Source organism: Engraulis encrasicolus, chromosome 3 (assembly GCF_034702125.1).
Source record: "Engraulis encrasicolus isolate BLACKSEA-1 chromosome 3, IST_EnEncr_1.0, whole genome shotgun sequence".
Taxonomy (NCBI): Eukaryota; Metazoa; Chordata; class Actinopteri; order Clupeiformes; family Engraulidae; genus Engraulis; species Engraulis encrasicolus.
Genome location: NC_085859.1, coordinates 15,541,497 through 15,561,229, shown reverse-complemented (window position 1 = coordinate 15,561,229; position 19,733 = coordinate 15,541,497). Strand labels below are relative to the sequence as shown.

Below are 19,733 nucleotides of genomic sequence, written 5' to 3'. Positions count from 1 at the left end.
CACCCCCACTCGAACCCCCCAACTACGTTGCATCCCACTTTGACTGGAAGGCCATTTCATAGACAATAACTGTCAGATAGCAGTAACTGAGCCAACACTGGGCCTACACTATGTGGGGAGATAGCTCATTTGAAGCAATTCATGTCCATTTATGTTAAGAGTGGGGAGCAACAGACAAACAATTAAGGACAGCAGAAACAGACTTGTGATAGACTTATAATGAATAAAGTATGTCTAAATTAAAATATTTTTTAGTGTGCTCGTGTATTTGGGAAACATTGGAGCCGGGAGCCAAATAAAGTCCACTTTCGGGGGGAAAAGATCCCCCCCACCACAATGCTGGCTACGGGCCTGCGTCCGGGGATTTCGGTGCTGGTTTACGGGGTTGTATTGAAAACAGTGAAGTCGAACATTGGCAGAGCAGTTCTCAGCACGGTGTGCAGTGGCCCTTACCTGTTCCACGCGGCACAGCTTGTCCACGGAGCCCTGGTACTTATTCATGCAGTCCTCAGCCAGGTGCAGATGGGTGGAGTACTGAGGAAACAGGAAATAGGAAATAAACTTCATTTCACTATCAACTTCATTGTCCCCAAAAGGGGCGATTAAATGTGCAGCAAGAAAACATAAACACAAATAGACAAGAACAATAAAATGTTTCACACATTATATGAGGATGATGATGATGATGATGTGCTTAACTGATCTGTATTTTTTTATTATCTGTTTACTATTTTAATTGAATGACACATTATTATATCACTACACTACACTGCATGTTGTGTTTTTTGTTGTCGTTGTTATGTCAAAGTAGTGGTGTAGCAATGGTATGGTAGTAGTAATGTAGCAACAGTTACCAAGGTTTTTCAATGAATAGCAAGGCGATCCACTGTTCTTTTTTTCAAAAAAAAATGTTTAGGGGCCTTTTATGCCTTTATTGACAGGACAGCATGAGATGCTGACAGGAAATGAGTGGGTGAGAGAGACGGGGAGGATTGGGAAATTACCCTGTCCGGATTCGAACCCGGGTCCCCATGGGCATGCAAGCCCAAATGTGGGGGGCTTAGCACGCTGCGCCACAGTGGCCCCCTCGGTCTATGTGTTCTTGAGAGGTATTAGACATTCTGAGTCTCATTGTAATGTTTGTAAACAAAATGCTTTTAGAACAATTTAACTCAGGGATGTCAAACTCAGGCCCGGGGGATAAATTTGGCCCGCGGAGCCATTTTATTCGGCCTGCGAGATAATTTCAAATGTGTATTACAGTTGGCCCACATACACCATTAATGTATAGTGTAACCCAACTTGAACATGAAATTTGCTGTATCACAGGATGTGCAGACACATTTGAATTGACAAATACGATGGGAAAGAGTGTATGTGAAATGTAACTATGAGTATGAAGTGCATACATGCACAATTTTAGTCTTTTAGTCATTTTTAAAAATAAATGTTGAGTTCGGCCCGCAACTTCGTTCCAGATTTTTTATTTGGCCCTCAGTAAATTTGGTTGTCCCTGCTGATCAAATGTCCTGATGCACTAAGGTGGTAGTAAGAGGGTCATTTGACTGTGTACCTTGCTCAGTTCCTTCTGGTACTGTGGCATTTTCTTCAGCATCTGTGATAGCTCCTTCAGTGAGGTCTGCAACACAAAGACACAAATAAAAACTAGATTTAAATTCACTGGCTGGACAACAAATACTATTTGATAAATTAAGAACCGATAGGGCTGGCGTGTCATTTAACTGTTATAGGCCTAGTAATACAGTATATGGTACCTTCTCCCCGGTGTTCATCTTTTTGCTTGCCGTGAAGTCCTTCAGGGATTTTGTTACTGCCCTGTCCGTACAGAGAGAGGTAAGAGAATGTGCATTAGAAAATGTGAAGAATTTTTTCAGAGACCAAAATAAAAACCTGGTTATTGTTCTACAGCACAAAGGCTAGGGTCCCAATGTATGTCTCCTGTTGGAAATATACCATGGACAGTTCAATGGCAAAGATCTACATAGAAGATTTGCACACTTGAAATCCTTTTTTTGATTTATTCCATAGCAGAATTGTGTTTCGAGCATTGATGTCAGTGGTTGAAATGCAATTTTGCTATTTTGACTATCTCTGCCCCTTGACTAGGGATGTGCACAATTTTTCTTCTCAAGAAATGACTATGCAGGGCTGCTTGAATGAAGAGTATGTCAACCCCTTGATCTGTTCATGTGTTTCTGTTGTTGTTGTTGTTTTTTACATTACATTACATTGCATTTGGCAGACCCTTTATAACCAAAGCGACTTTCAAAAGAGGACATAATCAAGCCAACATCACAAGCAAATACAAAGTGCGCAGGAGATATACAGAACAAGTGCAGTTGCAAGGAGGGGTTATTATTATTTTATTTTTTTATAAAGAGTAAATAACGAGTACACACACACACAAACACACACACACACAAACTCACACACACACAAACTAAACTAAACTAAACATCATGTCATCATCATGTTTTTTTCACCATGATTTTTTTGCTGCATCATCACCAGTCTTTTATGTATGACATGTCAGACATACTGTACTTGTATGTTTCCTCAATTGCTTGTACTTGTTTAGGTAGCACAAAAACTACATGAAATGTGGACGTATGCTTGTGATTGATCTGGCACAGAGTCATACTAGACCTATGTACATAAGTGGAGAGATTTCAGCAATGTGCTTGTGGTACAGTATTTATCTGGCATGTACAATGTCGGCTAAGACCTACGTGGAGACTTCTGGAATGTGTTTGTTAAACATACAGTATTACAGCGTCATGGCTAAGACCTACGTGGAGATTTATGGAATGTGTTTGTGATACAGTATTTACGGATCTGACATATACAGTGACATGGATAATACCTATGTGAAGACTTTGGCAATATGCTTGTGATACATTATTTATCTGGCATATACAGAGTTGTAGTAGACCTCAGCAATGTGCTTGTTATACAATATTTATCTTGTCCATCGTGCTGCAATTTATTAAGAAAACAACTTTTCGGCCCGTATGACCTCTCTCAAGTTTTTCTCAAAAAAACTTGAGAAAGGCCATACGGGCCGAAACGTTTTCTTAATAAATTGATGCACGATGGACAAGAGTGTGCGGTATCTTCTTCTAAAAAACTACCCGCTACCTGCACCTCGAATCTACCCGCTACCTGCACATCGAAACCTCTGGTGTGCGTTGGTTTCCTCCTTCAAAAGATACAATATTTATCTGGCATAGTGTTGTACTGTACTAGACCTACAGTACGTGGAGACCTCTGGAATGTGCTTGTGGTGATGTAGTATTTATCTAGCATGTACAGAGTTATGGCTCAGACCTACGTGGAAAAAGGTTTGGACACTCCTTTGGATTTTTTTCATCTTTAAGTTATTTCTTTTTTTCTTTTTATTCATTCACTGGCAAGCATGATGACCTTTCGACCTCTCTGTCTTCCTCACATTCACGAGAGGTCAAAACGTCATCATGCTTGCCGGTGAATGAATGAAAATAAAAAATAAAAACTTTAAGAAGAATTTTTTTTTTTCCACAAAACGTTACTTTTTTGTTCAGCACCAGGGATTGTGCCCAAGTAACTCTACAAGTAAGACCTACGTGGAGACTTCAGCGATGTGCTTGTGCCGCAAGCTCATCCAGAGGTCATCGTCCTCATCCAGAAGGACGTCTTTCATACGCGTCTCTCCCATTCCACTGGTCTCAAAGCTGTCACACACACACACACACACACACACACACACACACACACACACACACACACACACACAAAGCGATTTAAGAAAATTCATATTTACAAAGAAACATGGTTCGACATGATCAAAGCGATCACACACACACACACACACACACACACACACACACACACACACACACACACACACACACACACACACACACACACACACACACACACACACACACACACACACACGATTTCATTCATAAGATATGTGGTCTTCTTACCTGTAAACATCATTTTCAATGGGCAGCAGGTCATAGCTCATGGCCTGGAAGGTGAGCTCGTGGAGGACAGGAGTCACCGGGTCAAACCCTCTGTCCAGAATCAACAGCTGCGAACGGGCCTTATCTGGACCCTAGAGAGAGAGAGAGAGAGAAGGGAGAGAGAGAGAGAGAGAGAGAGAGAGAGAGAGAGAGGGAGAGAAGGGAGAGAGAGAGAGAGAGCAGAGTAGAGTGACATTTATTACTCCTGAGGGAAATGAAGGTGTCTAGTAGCACACGTACATGAACTGATTATTTCACAGATAAAAAAACATATTAAGCATATAGCACACCCATACAGACATTAAAGCCATTTAGCCAACGGCAGCTCACATACACACACACACACGCATACACACACACACACACACACACACACACACACACACACACACACACACACACACACACACACACACACACACACACACACACACACACAGAGAGAGAGAGAGAGAGAGAGAGAGAGAGAGAGACTAAATTGTTATGTACACTAGTAGATAACCACACTGATAATACAGTTATCAAAGCTATTTAAACACATGTACAAATGAAAAGAATGTTCTGAAACTTTTTGAAGCTATAGTCTCCTGTAGATCTGAGGCACTGACCTCGCCCATGGTGTAATCCCACCATGGAATAACAACAAAATCGAACAAAAAAGGATTTTATGTGTGCGGACTCATCACTCCACGTCAAAGCTATTTTAACCTGTACGGTAGATCTGAGGCACTGACCTCGCCCATGGTGGGGTCGTCTGCTTTGTAGGCGTCTAGTTTGTCCTGTAGGAGCTGGGCCACAGTGGCATTGTCTTTGTGCTCCCTGGGGGAAGAAAAACACAGAGCAGAGCTCAGACACACAGGAAGGAAGGAAAGGAAGCACTGTGCTGAACATCAAACTAAGGCACATAACAGAGGTTGAAAGCAGATGACCATACACGTTGAATCTGGCAATTGTTCAGGTTTATGAAGCCTAAACCCACTGCTTGGTCATACTAAAAAAGGGTGCTTTTTGCTACCCTTAATCATGCTAGTTAAATGAGCTAGCCTATGGATCGGGCCGCCCATTGGTCCGACAGCCCATTACCTCTCTAGTCCGACTGGCCATAAGTCCGACATATGTGTCAAGAAGCAATAGAGGAACATAACAAGAATCGCACTGGTCTGACATCCCATTAGTCCGACAGATGTGTGGGAGGCTCAGGCTACTAGGGTACATAGGTACGTCTATTCAAACAAAAAATGTGTGGACCAAGGAGTCACTTGTCCCGGGCCAAAGCTGTGAGCGGCCCTGGCCCCATAACAAGAGAAGTGAGGATGATGTGATAGCAGAGAGAGTGGAGAGAGAGAGGTTCCATTGGCCCATTGTTTCCGGGTTCTATTATTGGGGGGGAAATCCCCCTTTAGGCAGACCTAGGCAGACCTGAGGACAGTTCTATTCAATGCTAGGAGCATTATGTTAGGTGCCCATAGAAACCTATTATGTTGGCATATCTCTATACTTAAAGAGTCTCTGGTGATACCGTACAGGGCTGCATGATTTCAAGGACACCCGAAAGCAAGTCGCTATATTGACCCATATGCGATGAAGAATAAGTCACAATTTTCTTTTTTCTTAGTAGACAACCAAAATCGCAATAAAGTGGTTGTTTTCTGGACTGAAAGACTCGCGATTTCTCAGTTCGAGACAATATCGTTAGAGCCCTAGTAAGTACATAATATTGCATGTTGATATACACCCAAAAAATAGAAAAGCGCTCAGAGAATGCACACACACTGCAAACAAACATGCATACACAATAACAAACTCGGACGAGCACATAATCTCCTTGGCGGAGGTAAACACGCTAAACTAAAGTACTCATGTTGGTTGGCCTAACCTAATGGTAGAGCACTGGGCCACTACGCCGGCGACCTGGGTTTGATTCATGCTCGGGTCATTTGCCATTCCTTCCCCGACTCTCTCTCCCCACTCATATTCCTGTCCCTCTTACAATGTCCTATTAATAATAATAAAAGCACAAAAGCTAAAAAAAAGTATATAAAAAAGTGTTAATGTCTTACACTCTGTATCGTACGGCAGGGTACTCCTTGAGGGTGCTGCAGAGGGTAGCCATCTGCTCTGCCAGGCGCTCCAGCACGCGGCCCTTCACGTCCTCCTTGAATGGGCTGTAGAAGTCTTGGAAGGCATCACCTTTGTCCAGCGAGAACACCTGAGCGTGCAAAAGCAGAGACCATCACTCTTTTCACTTTGTACATTACTGCACATTATAGCACATAGAACATGTTTCTCTCTTTTTTAACAATACATTGCACATGGGGATGAAATTAAGGTTAATTACATTAAGGTAAATTAAATTAAGGTTATGGTTATCCAAAGAGTTTGGCTGTATGCAACATGACTTGTTCTTCTTATTCTTTATTCCTGAGAGGAGTCCAGGAACAAGTTCAGTCGCATACAGCTGAAGTCCTTGGATACTTAGAAGACACTTTTCACCAAAGCCAGTCTCTGGAATAATGTGGGGTTAGGTGCCTTTCTCAAGGGCACTTCCGCCATGGCATTTTTTTTCCTTCTGGTACAAGATTTGCACCTTCCCCGGTCTGATTATATGACCACCTCTCTAACCCATAAGCCAAGACTGCCCCTCTTGAAACCTTCCTACTGTGGACCAACGCACAGCCCATAACTCCTCCTAAAACATTTTCAAGGCAGAGCCCATATCTCTTCCCATAAGCTTCAATGGGACTGCAGAGCCCTATCACACACTTGACAATATACTTTGATTTCTATGAAAAGAAACTGGCCATTTTGAAGGCTCTGTCTCTTTCTCTGTGTGTATCTCTGTGTGTATCTCTGTCTGTATCTCTCTCTCTCTCTCTCTCTCTCTCTCTCTCCCTCCCTCTCTCTCTCTCTCTCTCTCTCTCTCTCTCGCGCGCGCTCTCGCTCTCCCCCTGTATGTGTGTATATGACAGACAGATATGAACAAAGTACTGTATAAGTGAGTAATCCTCTTTTGCAGCAATGTGTTTGAACGTATGTACAATCTGATAATTTATGTTGCTATTATGTTATTTATTTTGATGCATGCATATCCCGATGTTGCTGTCCTGTATTCTGCTGTCAAGCTGTCAATGCTGTCAATCTAATACATAGCACAGTTACCCCCGCCCCCCCTCCTCCCTGTAGTCCTATATCCTCCACTCATAATCAGTGGCAGTCTCTCTCTCTCTCTCTCTCTCTCTCTCTCTCTCTCTCTCTCTCTCTCTCTCTCTCTCTCTCTCTCTCTCTCTCTCTCTCTCTCTCTCTCTCTCTCTCTCTCTCTGCCTGTCTTTCTTCCTCTTTCCAGTGTTCTACCCGCTGTCCCATCTGTCGAAGGTTAGATGATAACAATCCCCTCTGCTGGGCCTGCAAGTTCCTCCCTCACAAACAATCTTTCTTTCGGGACATCCCATTGGCTCAAGAGTGGCATGCGGATGTGAAACTGACCAATGGCGCGTTTGGAGGGATTAGAGGTGGTGGGTAAGTCCAGCAGCCGGTGTAATGCCGCATCCCTACCCCTCACCCTCTCTCTCTCTCTCTCTCTCTCTCTCTCTCTCTCTCTCTCTCTCTGTCTCTCTCTCTCTCCCTCTCCCTCTCTCTTTCTCTCTCCCTCTCTCTGTCTCTTTCTCTCTGTCTCTGTCTCTCTCTCTGTCTCTCTCTCTCTCTCTCTCTCTCTCTCTCTCTCTCTCTCTCTCTCTCTCTCTCCTAGGGATTAATTATAGAGGACAACAGGCAGGGGGAGGATTGGAGGCAAAACTAAAGCCTCTCTGAAACATGCGTGTCTGTCGTGAGACGCCCCCCTCCCCCCCATGCATGCCTCAGAATCAGGCAGGCCTGGATGGCTGGACGCTTGCTTCTCTGTCACGGCGTGTTTACTGTACTGTATGTCTCAATCTACCTGCTATCAAAGAAAAGGGAGGCGCACCTTGCATCAATTTTTTCTGCTTTATTTTTGTGCACACCCCCCCTATTCTTTGATTCTAAGTATTTATTTGGGACATCACCCTTAAAAGTTATCATGAAACCTGAGTGAAGCCTGCTACCTACTTGATTCAATCTACCTGCTAGGCATCGCTTTCAATAGTTCAATGGCTCTTCTTAACATTGTAGTCCCATAATGCACACCGTTCCACCAGTGAAATGTTTACTACCATAGCACTACACTACTATGACATAGCACAGGGCCTTTAGTAATGCACTACGACTTGGTCATCATTGCCATTCTGGTAACAGTTAAAGTATAATGCGTAATGGGTTAATAAAACCATATACAGGACACACCAAGATTTCAAAATTGTGATTTTTATGTGCAGTTTCCCCACAAGCATGAGCCGCTGTTGCCCCTACTACCACCTGAGACAACCTTTTACAACTTGTTCATTTATCAAAACCAGGCCGCTGTCTCAATCACAATTCAGATAAAAACAATCCCAACAGAACAACAATTATGATGAAAACGCAACTACCCTGGGGCGCATGGTATGCCGTCCCATGTATGAGCAACATTTCCCCATCGCATTCAGGTTCCAATACTACCATGCTCACTTCCCAACCCCACCTGTCTCTTTCTCCCAACCTTTGGAGGAGCCGAGAATCTTCTCTTAAGCATCCTATCTCATAATAAAGGCACAACAGGCCCAAAACAACAGGCAAATGACAGCAATGATTAAAAAAGGCATAGACGTAAAACCACCATAAGTGTCACTTCTTCTTTACAGTACCTGTGATTCATATGGCAGAAAGGCTGTGTTGATCTCGGTCAGGGTTTTCATGAGTTTGGAGGCCCGAGATTTGGTCAGTAGGTTGAACAGGTTGTCTGGGATAGCTGGGGAAGAGGGAAAACAGAGGGCCACACAGCAGTGCTCATTGGTCAGATGATAGCATTGGGCACGGCACAGGTGTCACCAGCACATGCGCTGTAGGTGCAAGTTTAACAAATGGAAAAAAAACATGCATATTTGTCTCAAAAAAAGGGGGCAGGACTAGCAAAGACTCATGAAAACTGAAAATAAAGTTTGCACGGGTCACGATATTAAAGTAACAGAAATGCGAGCTCGGTGTTGCTGACTTTATTTTCAGTTTTCATGTCACCATTAGGTGTCACAGGTAAAGTACAGTATGGGGTGATTTGTAAGGGCCTGCACAACTTGAAAGTCTTTGCAGGTGTAGCTTTGCAAGGTGTCCTTGTTTACTGTGTGGAGAAGAGGAGCACAATGCTGCTGTTTTATGATATTACCACTTCATTTTTTTCCCTGTGCCAACATAAAACAGGCTCTAAGCCTTTATTAGAGTAACCAAGCCAAGATATGTGCTTCTTCTACTGAAAACAATAAAGGGAGTTAAAATCGTTTTGAACATGGCAACGGGTATGCTGAGTACTCACTGTCAGTGAAGAAGACATGTGCCCCCCTGTACATGACGTTTTGAGGATCTCGGAAGTCAGTGATGAGCCCTTCAACAGACTGCAAACGAATAATAAAAACAGAGGCAACAAGTGAGCAATGAATGAGAGTGAAGTGAATGGGCTTGTAGAGAGTAACTTGTGCACAATCCCTGGTGCTGAACAAAAAAATACGTATTATTTTAAAGGTTCGCACACTTCTTTGGATTTTCTTCTTGAAGTTATTTTTTCTTCTTTTTTATTTATTCATTCATTGGCAATAATGACGTTTCGACCTCTCATTATTGCCAATGAATGAATAAATAAAAAAGAAGAAAAAATAACTTCAAGAAGAAAATCCAAAAAAGTGTGCGAACCTTTTTTCAAATAATGAAGTGAATGGGACCTGACCTGTACAGAGCTATTTTTAGGATCGTCTGCCAGACGGGTGAACCGGTGCTTTTGTTCTGCGCTTCTTTTCATATAGAGGGAGTGTTTATGAGTGATGAAATCGGCTTTGCGTGCTTCATTGCATGTGGGTTTTTTTTAGCACATAAAGTGGATGATCACTCATCACTCATTCCTCACTAACACCCAATGTTTTCAGGGAGAGATTCTAATCTTTTGCTACATTTAATTTTACATTTTTGCAAGAAATATCCACATAGGACACAGCAGGAAAAATGAATGTGTATGCTTTACTCACAAGCATCTCAACTCAGCCTTTACTCTAGTAGTTTCTTAGCATGGCTAACCCATGGTTCTGAGTTGATAGGTGCATAGCCTATCCCAGCATGTAGCATAATGAATAGTCTATATAATAAACCTACTGGACCAATACAACTGTGCATCAACTTAAACTTATAATATTAGGGCCTACAGGTCAAATCTTTATGAGTATAAAAATCCCTTCCTCAAGAGCCATAGGAAACAGTCTGTCAACATACAGTTATTCTACTCCGGTGGTTAACAAACGTTTACTGTTTGGACCCCCTTTGGAACCTACAAATATTTTCCTCCAAGCCCTGGTAATATTCCAAACATTTTTGTCTATAGCTAAATTTGAATTTGAAATTCACGACAATGGAAGAAAATACACTTATTAACCATACATAGAAATCATGTATATCATATATATATCATGTATCATGTATAGACCCCCACGCCACCCCTGCAGTACCTCTGCAACCCCCATATGCTAGGCTACGAGGCTGTTTACACGTATATGGATATTTTGATATTTGTTTTGGCTTCTCGAGCATGTAAACAGATTTTTAGAAAGTGCATTTCAAAACAAATATCCCATAGGAGGCTGAAACGCACCTGTCACAATTGAGGGTTTTTTTTGGTCCACGATGTGTTAATACATAAACAGATTTTCAAAAATATCCTTATTTACAAATATCCACATAGGTGTAACCAGCACATCAGTCGCATCCCACACTTTGGGAGCCGCTGTTCTACTCTATGGAGAGATGAAGACTGAAGCGAGGAGACCAGTGATGCCAGATTGGGCTGTTTCCCGCCCAATTGGGCTGCTTAGGATGGCCGTGTGCGGGTAAAAATGGCATTTAGCAGAAAAACCCGCCCAATTTTAGCCATAGAAATCAATAGAATTGGGCGGGATTTTCAGCTTCTAGGCCGTTTTGAGCATTTTTTGGGCTGGAAAACATCATCAATCATCAGCTTCATCTGGCAACCCTATGAAGGACTCACCTCATCAGAGGGGGTGATGAGGTAAATGGCCTCCATGCTGGGCAACGGCTCGCGCTTCTTAGTGATGTCCTCCACAACTACACAGAGAGGAGGGGACCACAGCAGAGGAAAGTCAACTCAAGTCAAGTCAAGTCAAGTCAGCTTTTATTTGTCAGTTTCTTCATATGCACAAGTCATACAAGGAAAATGAAGTGACGTTTCTCTCATACCATGCCAGGACATACAGTAGACATAGACAGGACTGACTTTTACAGACTGGTAATAAAGTGCAAGACAGAACGAGTAGTGATGAAGTAATAAATAACAACTGTAGATGTAACATTGATGAGTACCGGTGATGAACCAGTAACAGGGGGAGAAGGAAGGAACAAAGGGAGAAGGAAGAACAGGGGATGGAATTGTTTTTGGAGAAAAAGAAAGAAGAGACCAGGCAGTGGCAGGACGACAGGACAGAAAAAAGATGGAAAGAAGAGAAATGGGTTGAATAGTTAGGCAAGAAGAGAATGTGATAAAGAAAGTTATTTTTATAGTGATAATAATAAAGAAACATGGGGTAGCAAAAGAGAGAAGAGGCAGACACAGTAAAATGCGGTGGGGAATAGAAAGCACAGAGAGGACAGCAGGGAATTAAGAAGAAAGAGCCGGAATCAAAGAAATTGGGAGGGGGGGGGGGGGGGGGGAAAGGACGTGCATTCCATTTCAGTCTTAATTGCATTCGTTAATTGGCCATGTTACTGCAAACAAAAGAAGGCAAAGCAAGGCAAGACTATTTTTTGTATAGCGCTTTTCATACACAAATGCAATTCAATGTGCTTTACAATATGCTTACAATGTGCTTTTTATGTATCTATTTATTTCTTTAAGAAAATAAAAATAAAAGGCCAAAGAATATGTTTTTGTGGGTTGTAAACTCACTTGTGATGCCTTCGGACATGATGTCTGTCATCTTGCAGCACGAGGAGATCATCCTCATACTGAGCTTGTCCACCACTAGAGCCTGAGAGAGAGAAGAGCAGCACACTGTTCACTGTTCTCACACACTGTGTGTGTGTGCGTGTGTGTGTGTGTGTGTGTGTGTGTGTGTGTGTGTGTGTGTGTGTGTGTGTGTGTGTGTGTGTGTGTGTGTGTGTGTGTGTGTGTGTGTGTGTGTCTATTAATGTGTGTGTCTGTTAGTGTGCGTGTCTGTTAGTTTGTGTGTGAGCATGCATGCGTCTGTGCGTGCGTACGTGCATTATACTATAGGCCACTGTAGACATGTGCATGCCATGTGTTTTTTTTTTAACTTGTGGTGCGATGTGCATTATGGTCATGATTTAGTAACATAATCATAATCATATCACGCACACATACATGCACACATGCACACCACATATGAAAGTCCCCTACCTTCCATTCTCCTTTCACTCTGGCTTTCCTGATGACATTGTTCATAATCTCTGCGGGTGGAAAAAAATAAATTCTCATCAGGACATCATGCAATACATTTGGGCCACAAAATATCAGGGATGCACGACAATACCACTTTTTCCGAAAACCGATTTTGAGTGCACTCATGTCTGTGTTTGCCGATACCAAGTACAGATAACAATACTTTTACACTCAACATACAATGAAAATAAATGCACAGCCTTGTTTTGTCCACCTGCAGTATTTGTTTTTATTGTCCGTTTCCATATAGATGTAAATGTTAGTAAATGTATGAGGCAGCGCTTTTTTCCCATGCTGCTTTCAAGTCAATGTAACACGATGAGATTTTTCATTCTTTCATGTAATAGCAGTATCGGTGCTGCCTGGTATCGGCAAGTGTTTGATGAGTATGAGTATAATGAGCAAGTATCGGGGCTGTTCTGGATACCAGTATCGGTATCGGTGCATCCTTACAAAATATTGCACAATGAGTCAGTGTTTCCTGTAGTTAGTCAAGGGTGGTGGGGGGTTAGCTTGTATCAGGAAAAAGAAACTGTCATCACTGGAAAGACAACTATGTTGTGCATACATGTGGTGGGGGGTTAGTTGATATCAGAGATAAGAAACTGTCATCACTGGAAAGACAACTATGTTGTGCATACATTCATCCTTGATTATGTCAACAGTATCACAACGTCTCTTTGTAAATTAAATAATCAAGGATGAATGTATAATGCCCTACCCTCTTTCCTACCCTCTTTCTTCCCATAGTCTCCTCCCTCTTTCTTTCTCTTTCTCAGACCGTTTCTCCCTTAATATTACTATCAGATTCATGCAAATGCAGGTCTGAGTTTCTACCTTGCCTCTAAAATGGCACACTACGTTGAAATATGACATGAAACCCAGAAATAAATTGGTTATACAATTCATTGTAAAGCAACTCTATAAATTACATTCACAATGCAATACAACATCTTTTTGTTTTCTTTCAGCGGACCTAGTCAAGGTGGTAGGTGTTTTTTGTCAAGGTGGATGACCTAATCATAAAATTCTGGGAGAAATCCTGGGGCAATATAACAACTCTTCACCTAAGCTACATTACAACTGACTGAAGAGTACAAGCAGGGCAGCTGACAGCTTTGGCAGAGCCCGGGACAAAATCATAAGAAAGGGCCCTCCCATCAATACATCAAATCTGTAATGAGGAACTAATTCTGGGCCCCTACTTCTGCCTGTGCCCGGGACAACAGAGACCTCTTTGTCTCCCCCTGTCGGCTCGGCTCCCCTGAGTATAAGTCTATTGTTGGTTTCGCTGCTGGCAGTGTGAAGTGTTAATAATGTGTCATGGGTCGAGGCAGCGGAGTGTGGAGAGTGGATGTTTCCGGAGGGATGAGGAGCACCATGTGACACTGCACTACTACTGGTACTCGACCAGGGACGAGTGGACACGTCTGGCTGACACCTTCTAAATATACTGCAGAGGTGTCTGCCACAGTGGCAGTGACTACAGCTCTCAGACAGTCTCGCATTGCGATTCGGAAAACCTTCACCACTCAACAGTCTACAGGAGCTGTTGCAGACTTTGAGATGGTGCCTATTTTCAATCTTTTCATTCAACTTTTCTTGACCCTATCTTTGATAGATGGCTTCAGGTTGTTCTTTCCCAACTAAAAGGACTTTCCACCACAATAAATATCCTCTAAAGTACACCTACAGTGCCACCACATATCACTTGAGTGTGAGTGTGTGAGTTGATCTACTTTATTGACCAAACAGTAAGCTATGTCACAACACTGATGCCTCCATATTTGCCTATATCCCAACACCATCCCTATGACTCATTTTACTCCAAACCGGGGCTCTAAATAAACACCTGCTTACAGGCCAACTGGCAAACTGGTGAAAATTCAGTTTGGTTGGTAGAAAGGACAAACTAACTACCCATTGCAACCCATTAGTTAGTACGAAGTTGGCTAGTAGATTAACATAACCATTGTGGATGGTGATGAAAAGGGTTAATTTAGAGCCCTGCTCCTAAAAATTCCTTAGACCACTATCCCCAAACTGCATTGTCTTCACTTTACCACCACTCTCTGTTGACAACACACGGTGACAAACAGGAAGCTCAAAGATACTCCACTCAGGATCTCTATGAATGTGACAAATAAAAGTCCATTCATCCTTGTATATTTTAATAAGAGGCCTGGGGGAGTAAAGTGTATGAACTGACTTTCAGAGAGACCATTTATTTACTGTTTACTGGCAGCATGAACTGCATGCCAAGGCAGACACCTTGAGATGACAGTTGTAACAAGGATGTAAGAAATAGAGAACATACAGACGAAAGAGACACAGTGAAACAATGAAGAACTGAAGAACTAGGATACTTATCAACACTGAAATGGTCCAGGGGTGGCACACAGTGGCTCAATGAGCTAATGTGCCATACCATTACACCGGCGACCAGGGTTCGATTTCGGCCTGAGGTCCTTTGCCAATCCTTCCCCACTCCCTCTCGTTTCCTCTCTCTCTCTCTCTCTCTCTCTCTCTCTCTCTCTCTCTCTCTCTCTCTCAATGTCCTATCTCAAATAAAGGCATGAACACCCCCCCACCCCCCAAAGAAAAGAAAAAAAACACTGAAAGGTTCCTGAATGGAGATTGTTCAACCACAATCACTGCTTACTGAGTGTACCTGAGTGTATCCCATAAACAGAATGTATAGAAGCTATACATTACTTTGGCAAAGCAACTTTTGGAATTCACATTCACACCACAAAATATTGAGCTTTTCAGGGGACCTAGTCATGATGGTTGGTGTTTGTCGCCAAGGTAGCTGCCTGAACAACAAAGTGCTGGGGGAGCCCTTGCCTAACATAAGAACACATGAAGTACTGTAGATCTTTAATTTAAAGGTGCACTGTGTAAGATGGTGGCTAGAGTAGGTATTGCAACTGTGCTGCTCATTGAAACGGAATAAACTAATATTTACTAGTATGACCAAAGAACAGTAAGTTTTGAAGCTAAAATGTCAATTTCTGGAAATTCAAAATGGTAATTGGTGGTTATTATTTGTGAAACACGTAACATTTGTGAATGGTCAGCATGAATTCTGGGGGAAAAACTGCAAATATATTACACAGCGCGCCTTTAAGATGCTCTGAACATGTATGCATGTATATGATGTTCCTCAACCAGAAGCCATTCCCTTGGAGAAAAGACTTCCCCACGGAGCCATCATCTCAGCAGTCAGGCTGCACTGCGGCTTAACTCTAACTAAACGGTCGAAAAACATTTCCCATCTCTCTGCACAGCACAACACAGCAGAGCACGAGGGACACTGCAATCACTAGGCTCTAATCTAGGGCCAATCCTCTTACGCCACCCAGGCCGACCGTCCTGCTATTTTTGTGCCACCGGACGTGGCGTCATGGCGAAGGGAAAACACGCACAACGACACACACACTTGTGGACATTTTGCCTTCCGCAAAGGTGTAGGTTTGGCTTGGAAAGTGGTAGGGACATTACAATGGCAAACTGCTGTTTCTGCATTTATTTGTGAAAAAGGGGTGGGGACAAGACGAGGTTGGTATCTCAGAAATGGTATGGACATGTCCACACCTATATATATGCCAGACACACACACACACACACACACACACACACACACACACACACACACACACACACACACACACACACACACACACACACACACACACACACACACACACACACACACACACACACACACACACACACACACACACGCCTATATATATATATATATGCCAAACAATTTCAGTATTAATTTGAATGATTTCTGAGAATTCATTATATTATATGGGATGGACATTTCTTTGGATCCTGCTTTATGGGCTTTGGATATGGGAAATCACATAGCCTACACAAAGTGTACAGAGAATGTAAACATAAATCTGCTTCACAGACAGACTGCACATTATCACCTGAGACTGTGGTTATTATTTTCAGATTATCAATAATCCCACAAGACTGAACACGTCACCCACCAACTGACTCTGAATGCTAACCTAAGCAAGGACCACAAAATGCCTGCTACACCTGACAATTAAAAGAACCAAAACTGTTGTAATCCATAACGTAATGTACATGTAAGAGTATGTAAGGTCCTAACATTTTGTTACTGACCTTACTGATATTTTGTATTTTAATTTATTTGAATCTTTGAAAAACTATTTTGTAAGGCATTTCTATTTGTATGGTGGTTATTAAACTGAAATGTGATACATGTATCTGGAATTAGGAACCCAGGAAGACTAGCGAACTGCTATGGCATAAGCTAATGGGGATCCACACACACACACACACACACACACACAGACACACACACACACACACACACACACACACACACACACACACACACACACACACACACACACACACACACACACACAACCGAGGAAGGCAGGAGTAAGAATTAGCTTTGCAAAAGGGAAACTTTAACCAGCCACTGAATAAAACATTTCTTTCATTCTATTCGTTTTGTTTTATTTCCTTTTCACCATTTCTGTTTCCTTCAAATCTGTTTTGGACTTGAGTTTTGACCGGAAATGTGCTTTATAATACCTCCTTTGACTTGGGTCAAAAAATTGGTTCAACTTTGTCCAGTTTCAGAGAAAAAAAAACATTTTACAAAAACGGATGAATAAAATAAAATAAAAATAACATAAATAAATGTGAAGAAGTGATAAAGGTGGATCACTGATCAATACTCCCAGATGTGTGTTTTGTCTGTCTGCATGGTCCAGCGCCTACACTAGAGTCTCTGAGTCACTACTGAGTCTCTGTCTTTAAGGTCCTAACGACGGCCATCTCCTCAATACCACCACACACCTGAAGAGTCGATCCAATTACTCAACGGGATTAACAGGAAATGCCCCTTCCCTACCCTACACACATGACATACGTAAGAGTCAACAACACAAACACAAGCAGCTTTGGGAGTCTCCAACGCTGTCGCTCCCAGACGCCTCAGGAGCGTCCGTACGTATGTTCCCACAGTACTATGGTACGTAGAGGGTAAAAAAAATCAGGTCTGGGCATTTTCAGCGAGCATTGAGAGACTTAATTTTCCGGAAGGGCAAATAAATTATCTATCTATCTATCTATCTATCTATCTATCTATCTATCTATCTATCTATCTATCTATCTATCTATCTATCTATCTATCTATCTATCTATCTATCTATCTATCTCTTTACAATGAGGCCAGTGAGAACATTTTTAGCCATCTAGTAAACTATTTTGACTGCAACATCCAAAATGTTTCATTTTTATCTGACTGTTTCGGATAGGCCTGCTGTAGCAACATGAGGACTGATACCTTTGAGGACAGGGTCAAGCCAAAATCATCAACAGTCCGCCGCACAAATGCCCTGTATGCCATATGGCCAATCCAGCCATGATTGGTAAGTCTTTTGTTAGAAAAGTGGCAAACCTTGCTCTGGTGAAATACCTTTTCCACTCGGTCAAAAATTCTGTTACTTAATGAAAGAATGCTACAACAATACAAGCTGAGCTCAAACCAAAACACTCCCTAACACTAAATTCTCCATATAGAAATGTTATTGAAGGACAAAATATCTGAAACTAGAAAACGTTTCACTCTTGAGAGAACATACGACTTTGGGAACATATGGGTTGAGCTCGTCTCTCCACATCTACCTGGTGAAGAGTTTGCCTACAGGGTTGAGGGTGTGATTGAGAATAAATGAATGACTCATTTTTTCTCCATGGTGAGGACGGACAAAACTGAGCATCTTGACACAAAATCCCTGGCTCAGGTGTTTGAAATAAAATCTAAGGAGGATAAGTTTCACAGTACATTCTTCTTTTTTGGAAACATTCTAGCCATTGGTGGATGGAATTTGAGGTCAAAACATCATTGTGTGCCACAAATTAAAGCCAAAAGGCCCTCCAAAGTGTGTGGTCCCATCTTTCTTGAGGGTCATCTCAGAGCAATGTCCTCTTCTTCTGCAGATGTGAGCAGACTTAAGCAGAAGTGAGGGGGACAAAATCAAAAGATTCTGTATCGCCTACTCTTATAGTGAAAGTGAAAGCCCAACTGGGAAAGTCTAACTCCCATTGTCATTGTGACACCTCACTCCACAGCACACAAGTGTTCACTGCACACTGCACACAACGTAATTGCATTTATGCTTCACCCGTGCAAGGGGGCAGCCCCCAATATAGTGTAGTATAGATACATATAGATACATCAAAGACAATATGATGTGAAGATACTGTGGTGCCATGACATCTGGCTGGTAGACATTGAAGAAACCGAAAATGAAGACTGAGATTGATAATTGAAAGCAAACCACTTCCCATTTTAGTTTACTCGGGAACAAAATGCTCTCAAATTGATCTCAGCTAAAAAGTTAGAATAGCAAATGGACACACCATCACTTGCACATGCATTTTCACAAGATCCCATCAGAATAAATCTGCTCAGATAGCCTATGAAAGTATCTTCCCTCGGAGAGACCAATTGACTCCACTGCCGAACAACACTAAATCATCACCGACTACAATTAACACATGGAAGGAAAACTACTAGTGTACCTACAGGTGATATGAGAATATTCCTTTGCTTTCTAAATGCATAGGCAACATTGTGTTTTGTGTGTAACACAACAAAAATACCAGTCAAATAGTTCCACTTCTTTAGAAATGCTTCATTAGAAGAAGTGAAACTCTCTGGCTGGTATTTTTTGTATTAGCCTACACAAAAAACAATGTTGCCTATGCATTTAGAAAGCTAAGGATGATGTTTAGTATAGATCCGACAGATCTACTACAGTATAACCAGAGATTCTTTAGGGTTATCGATCTCTCTGGTATAACTCTTCACATTCCAGCAGGTGCAAGGCACATGCCCTATTGGACTTGAAACAATGAGTCGGACAACCACAGATGCTCACCACAGGCACCACTCATCGTGCAATACAACAGGCGCACCTTCAGTAATGGCATTGGCATATTCTCACTGTCAACATTAAGTCAAAGCCCTAGGTCTCCATTAGCTCTGGGGGGCATCATAGCACAGACAAGTAGGATGACTGTCATTTATAAAAGTCACAGGGACAAGTGAGCTGTAAATAAATACAAGAAAGAAAGAAAGA

The 19,733-nt window shown here is 42.1% G+C and overlaps 1 protein-coding gene across 2 annotated transcripts in view; it reads right to left on the bottom strand.

Annotated features, from left to right (window-relative positions):
* stxbp1b (syntaxin binding protein 1b) overlaps positions 1 to 19,733 on the bottom strand; it is a 34,457-nt gene that overhangs the window by 14,209 nt on the left and 515 nt on the right. For both annotated transcript variants that reach the window (XM_063194331.1, XM_063194330.1), the window contains exons 2-13: positions 12,547 to 12,596; positions 12,076 to 12,157; positions 11,161 to 11,237; positions 9,448 to 9,526; positions 8,786 to 8,889; positions 6,089 to 6,237; positions 4,763 to 4,847; positions 3,990 to 4,120; positions 3,624 to 3,731; positions 1,776 to 1,836; positions 1,574 to 1,639; positions 454 to 534 (exon numbers count right to left, since the gene is read on the bottom strand). In XM_063194331.1, the coding sequence (XP_063050401.1) occupies positions 454 to 534; positions 1,574 to 1,639; positions 1,776 to 1,836; positions 3,624 to 3,731; positions 3,990 to 4,120; positions 4,763 to 4,847; positions 6,089 to 6,237; positions 8,786 to 8,889; positions 9,448 to 9,526; positions 11,161 to 11,237; positions 12,076 to 12,157; positions 12,547 to 12,596 (1,073 nt within the window). The remainder of the gene's footprint in view (positions 1 to 453; positions 535 to 1,573; positions 1,640 to 1,775; positions 1,837 to 3,623; positions 3,732 to 3,989; positions 4,121 to 4,762; positions 4,848 to 6,088; positions 6,238 to 8,785; positions 8,890 to 9,447; positions 9,527 to 11,160; positions 11,238 to 12,075; positions 12,158 to 12,546; positions 12,597 to 19,733) is intronic.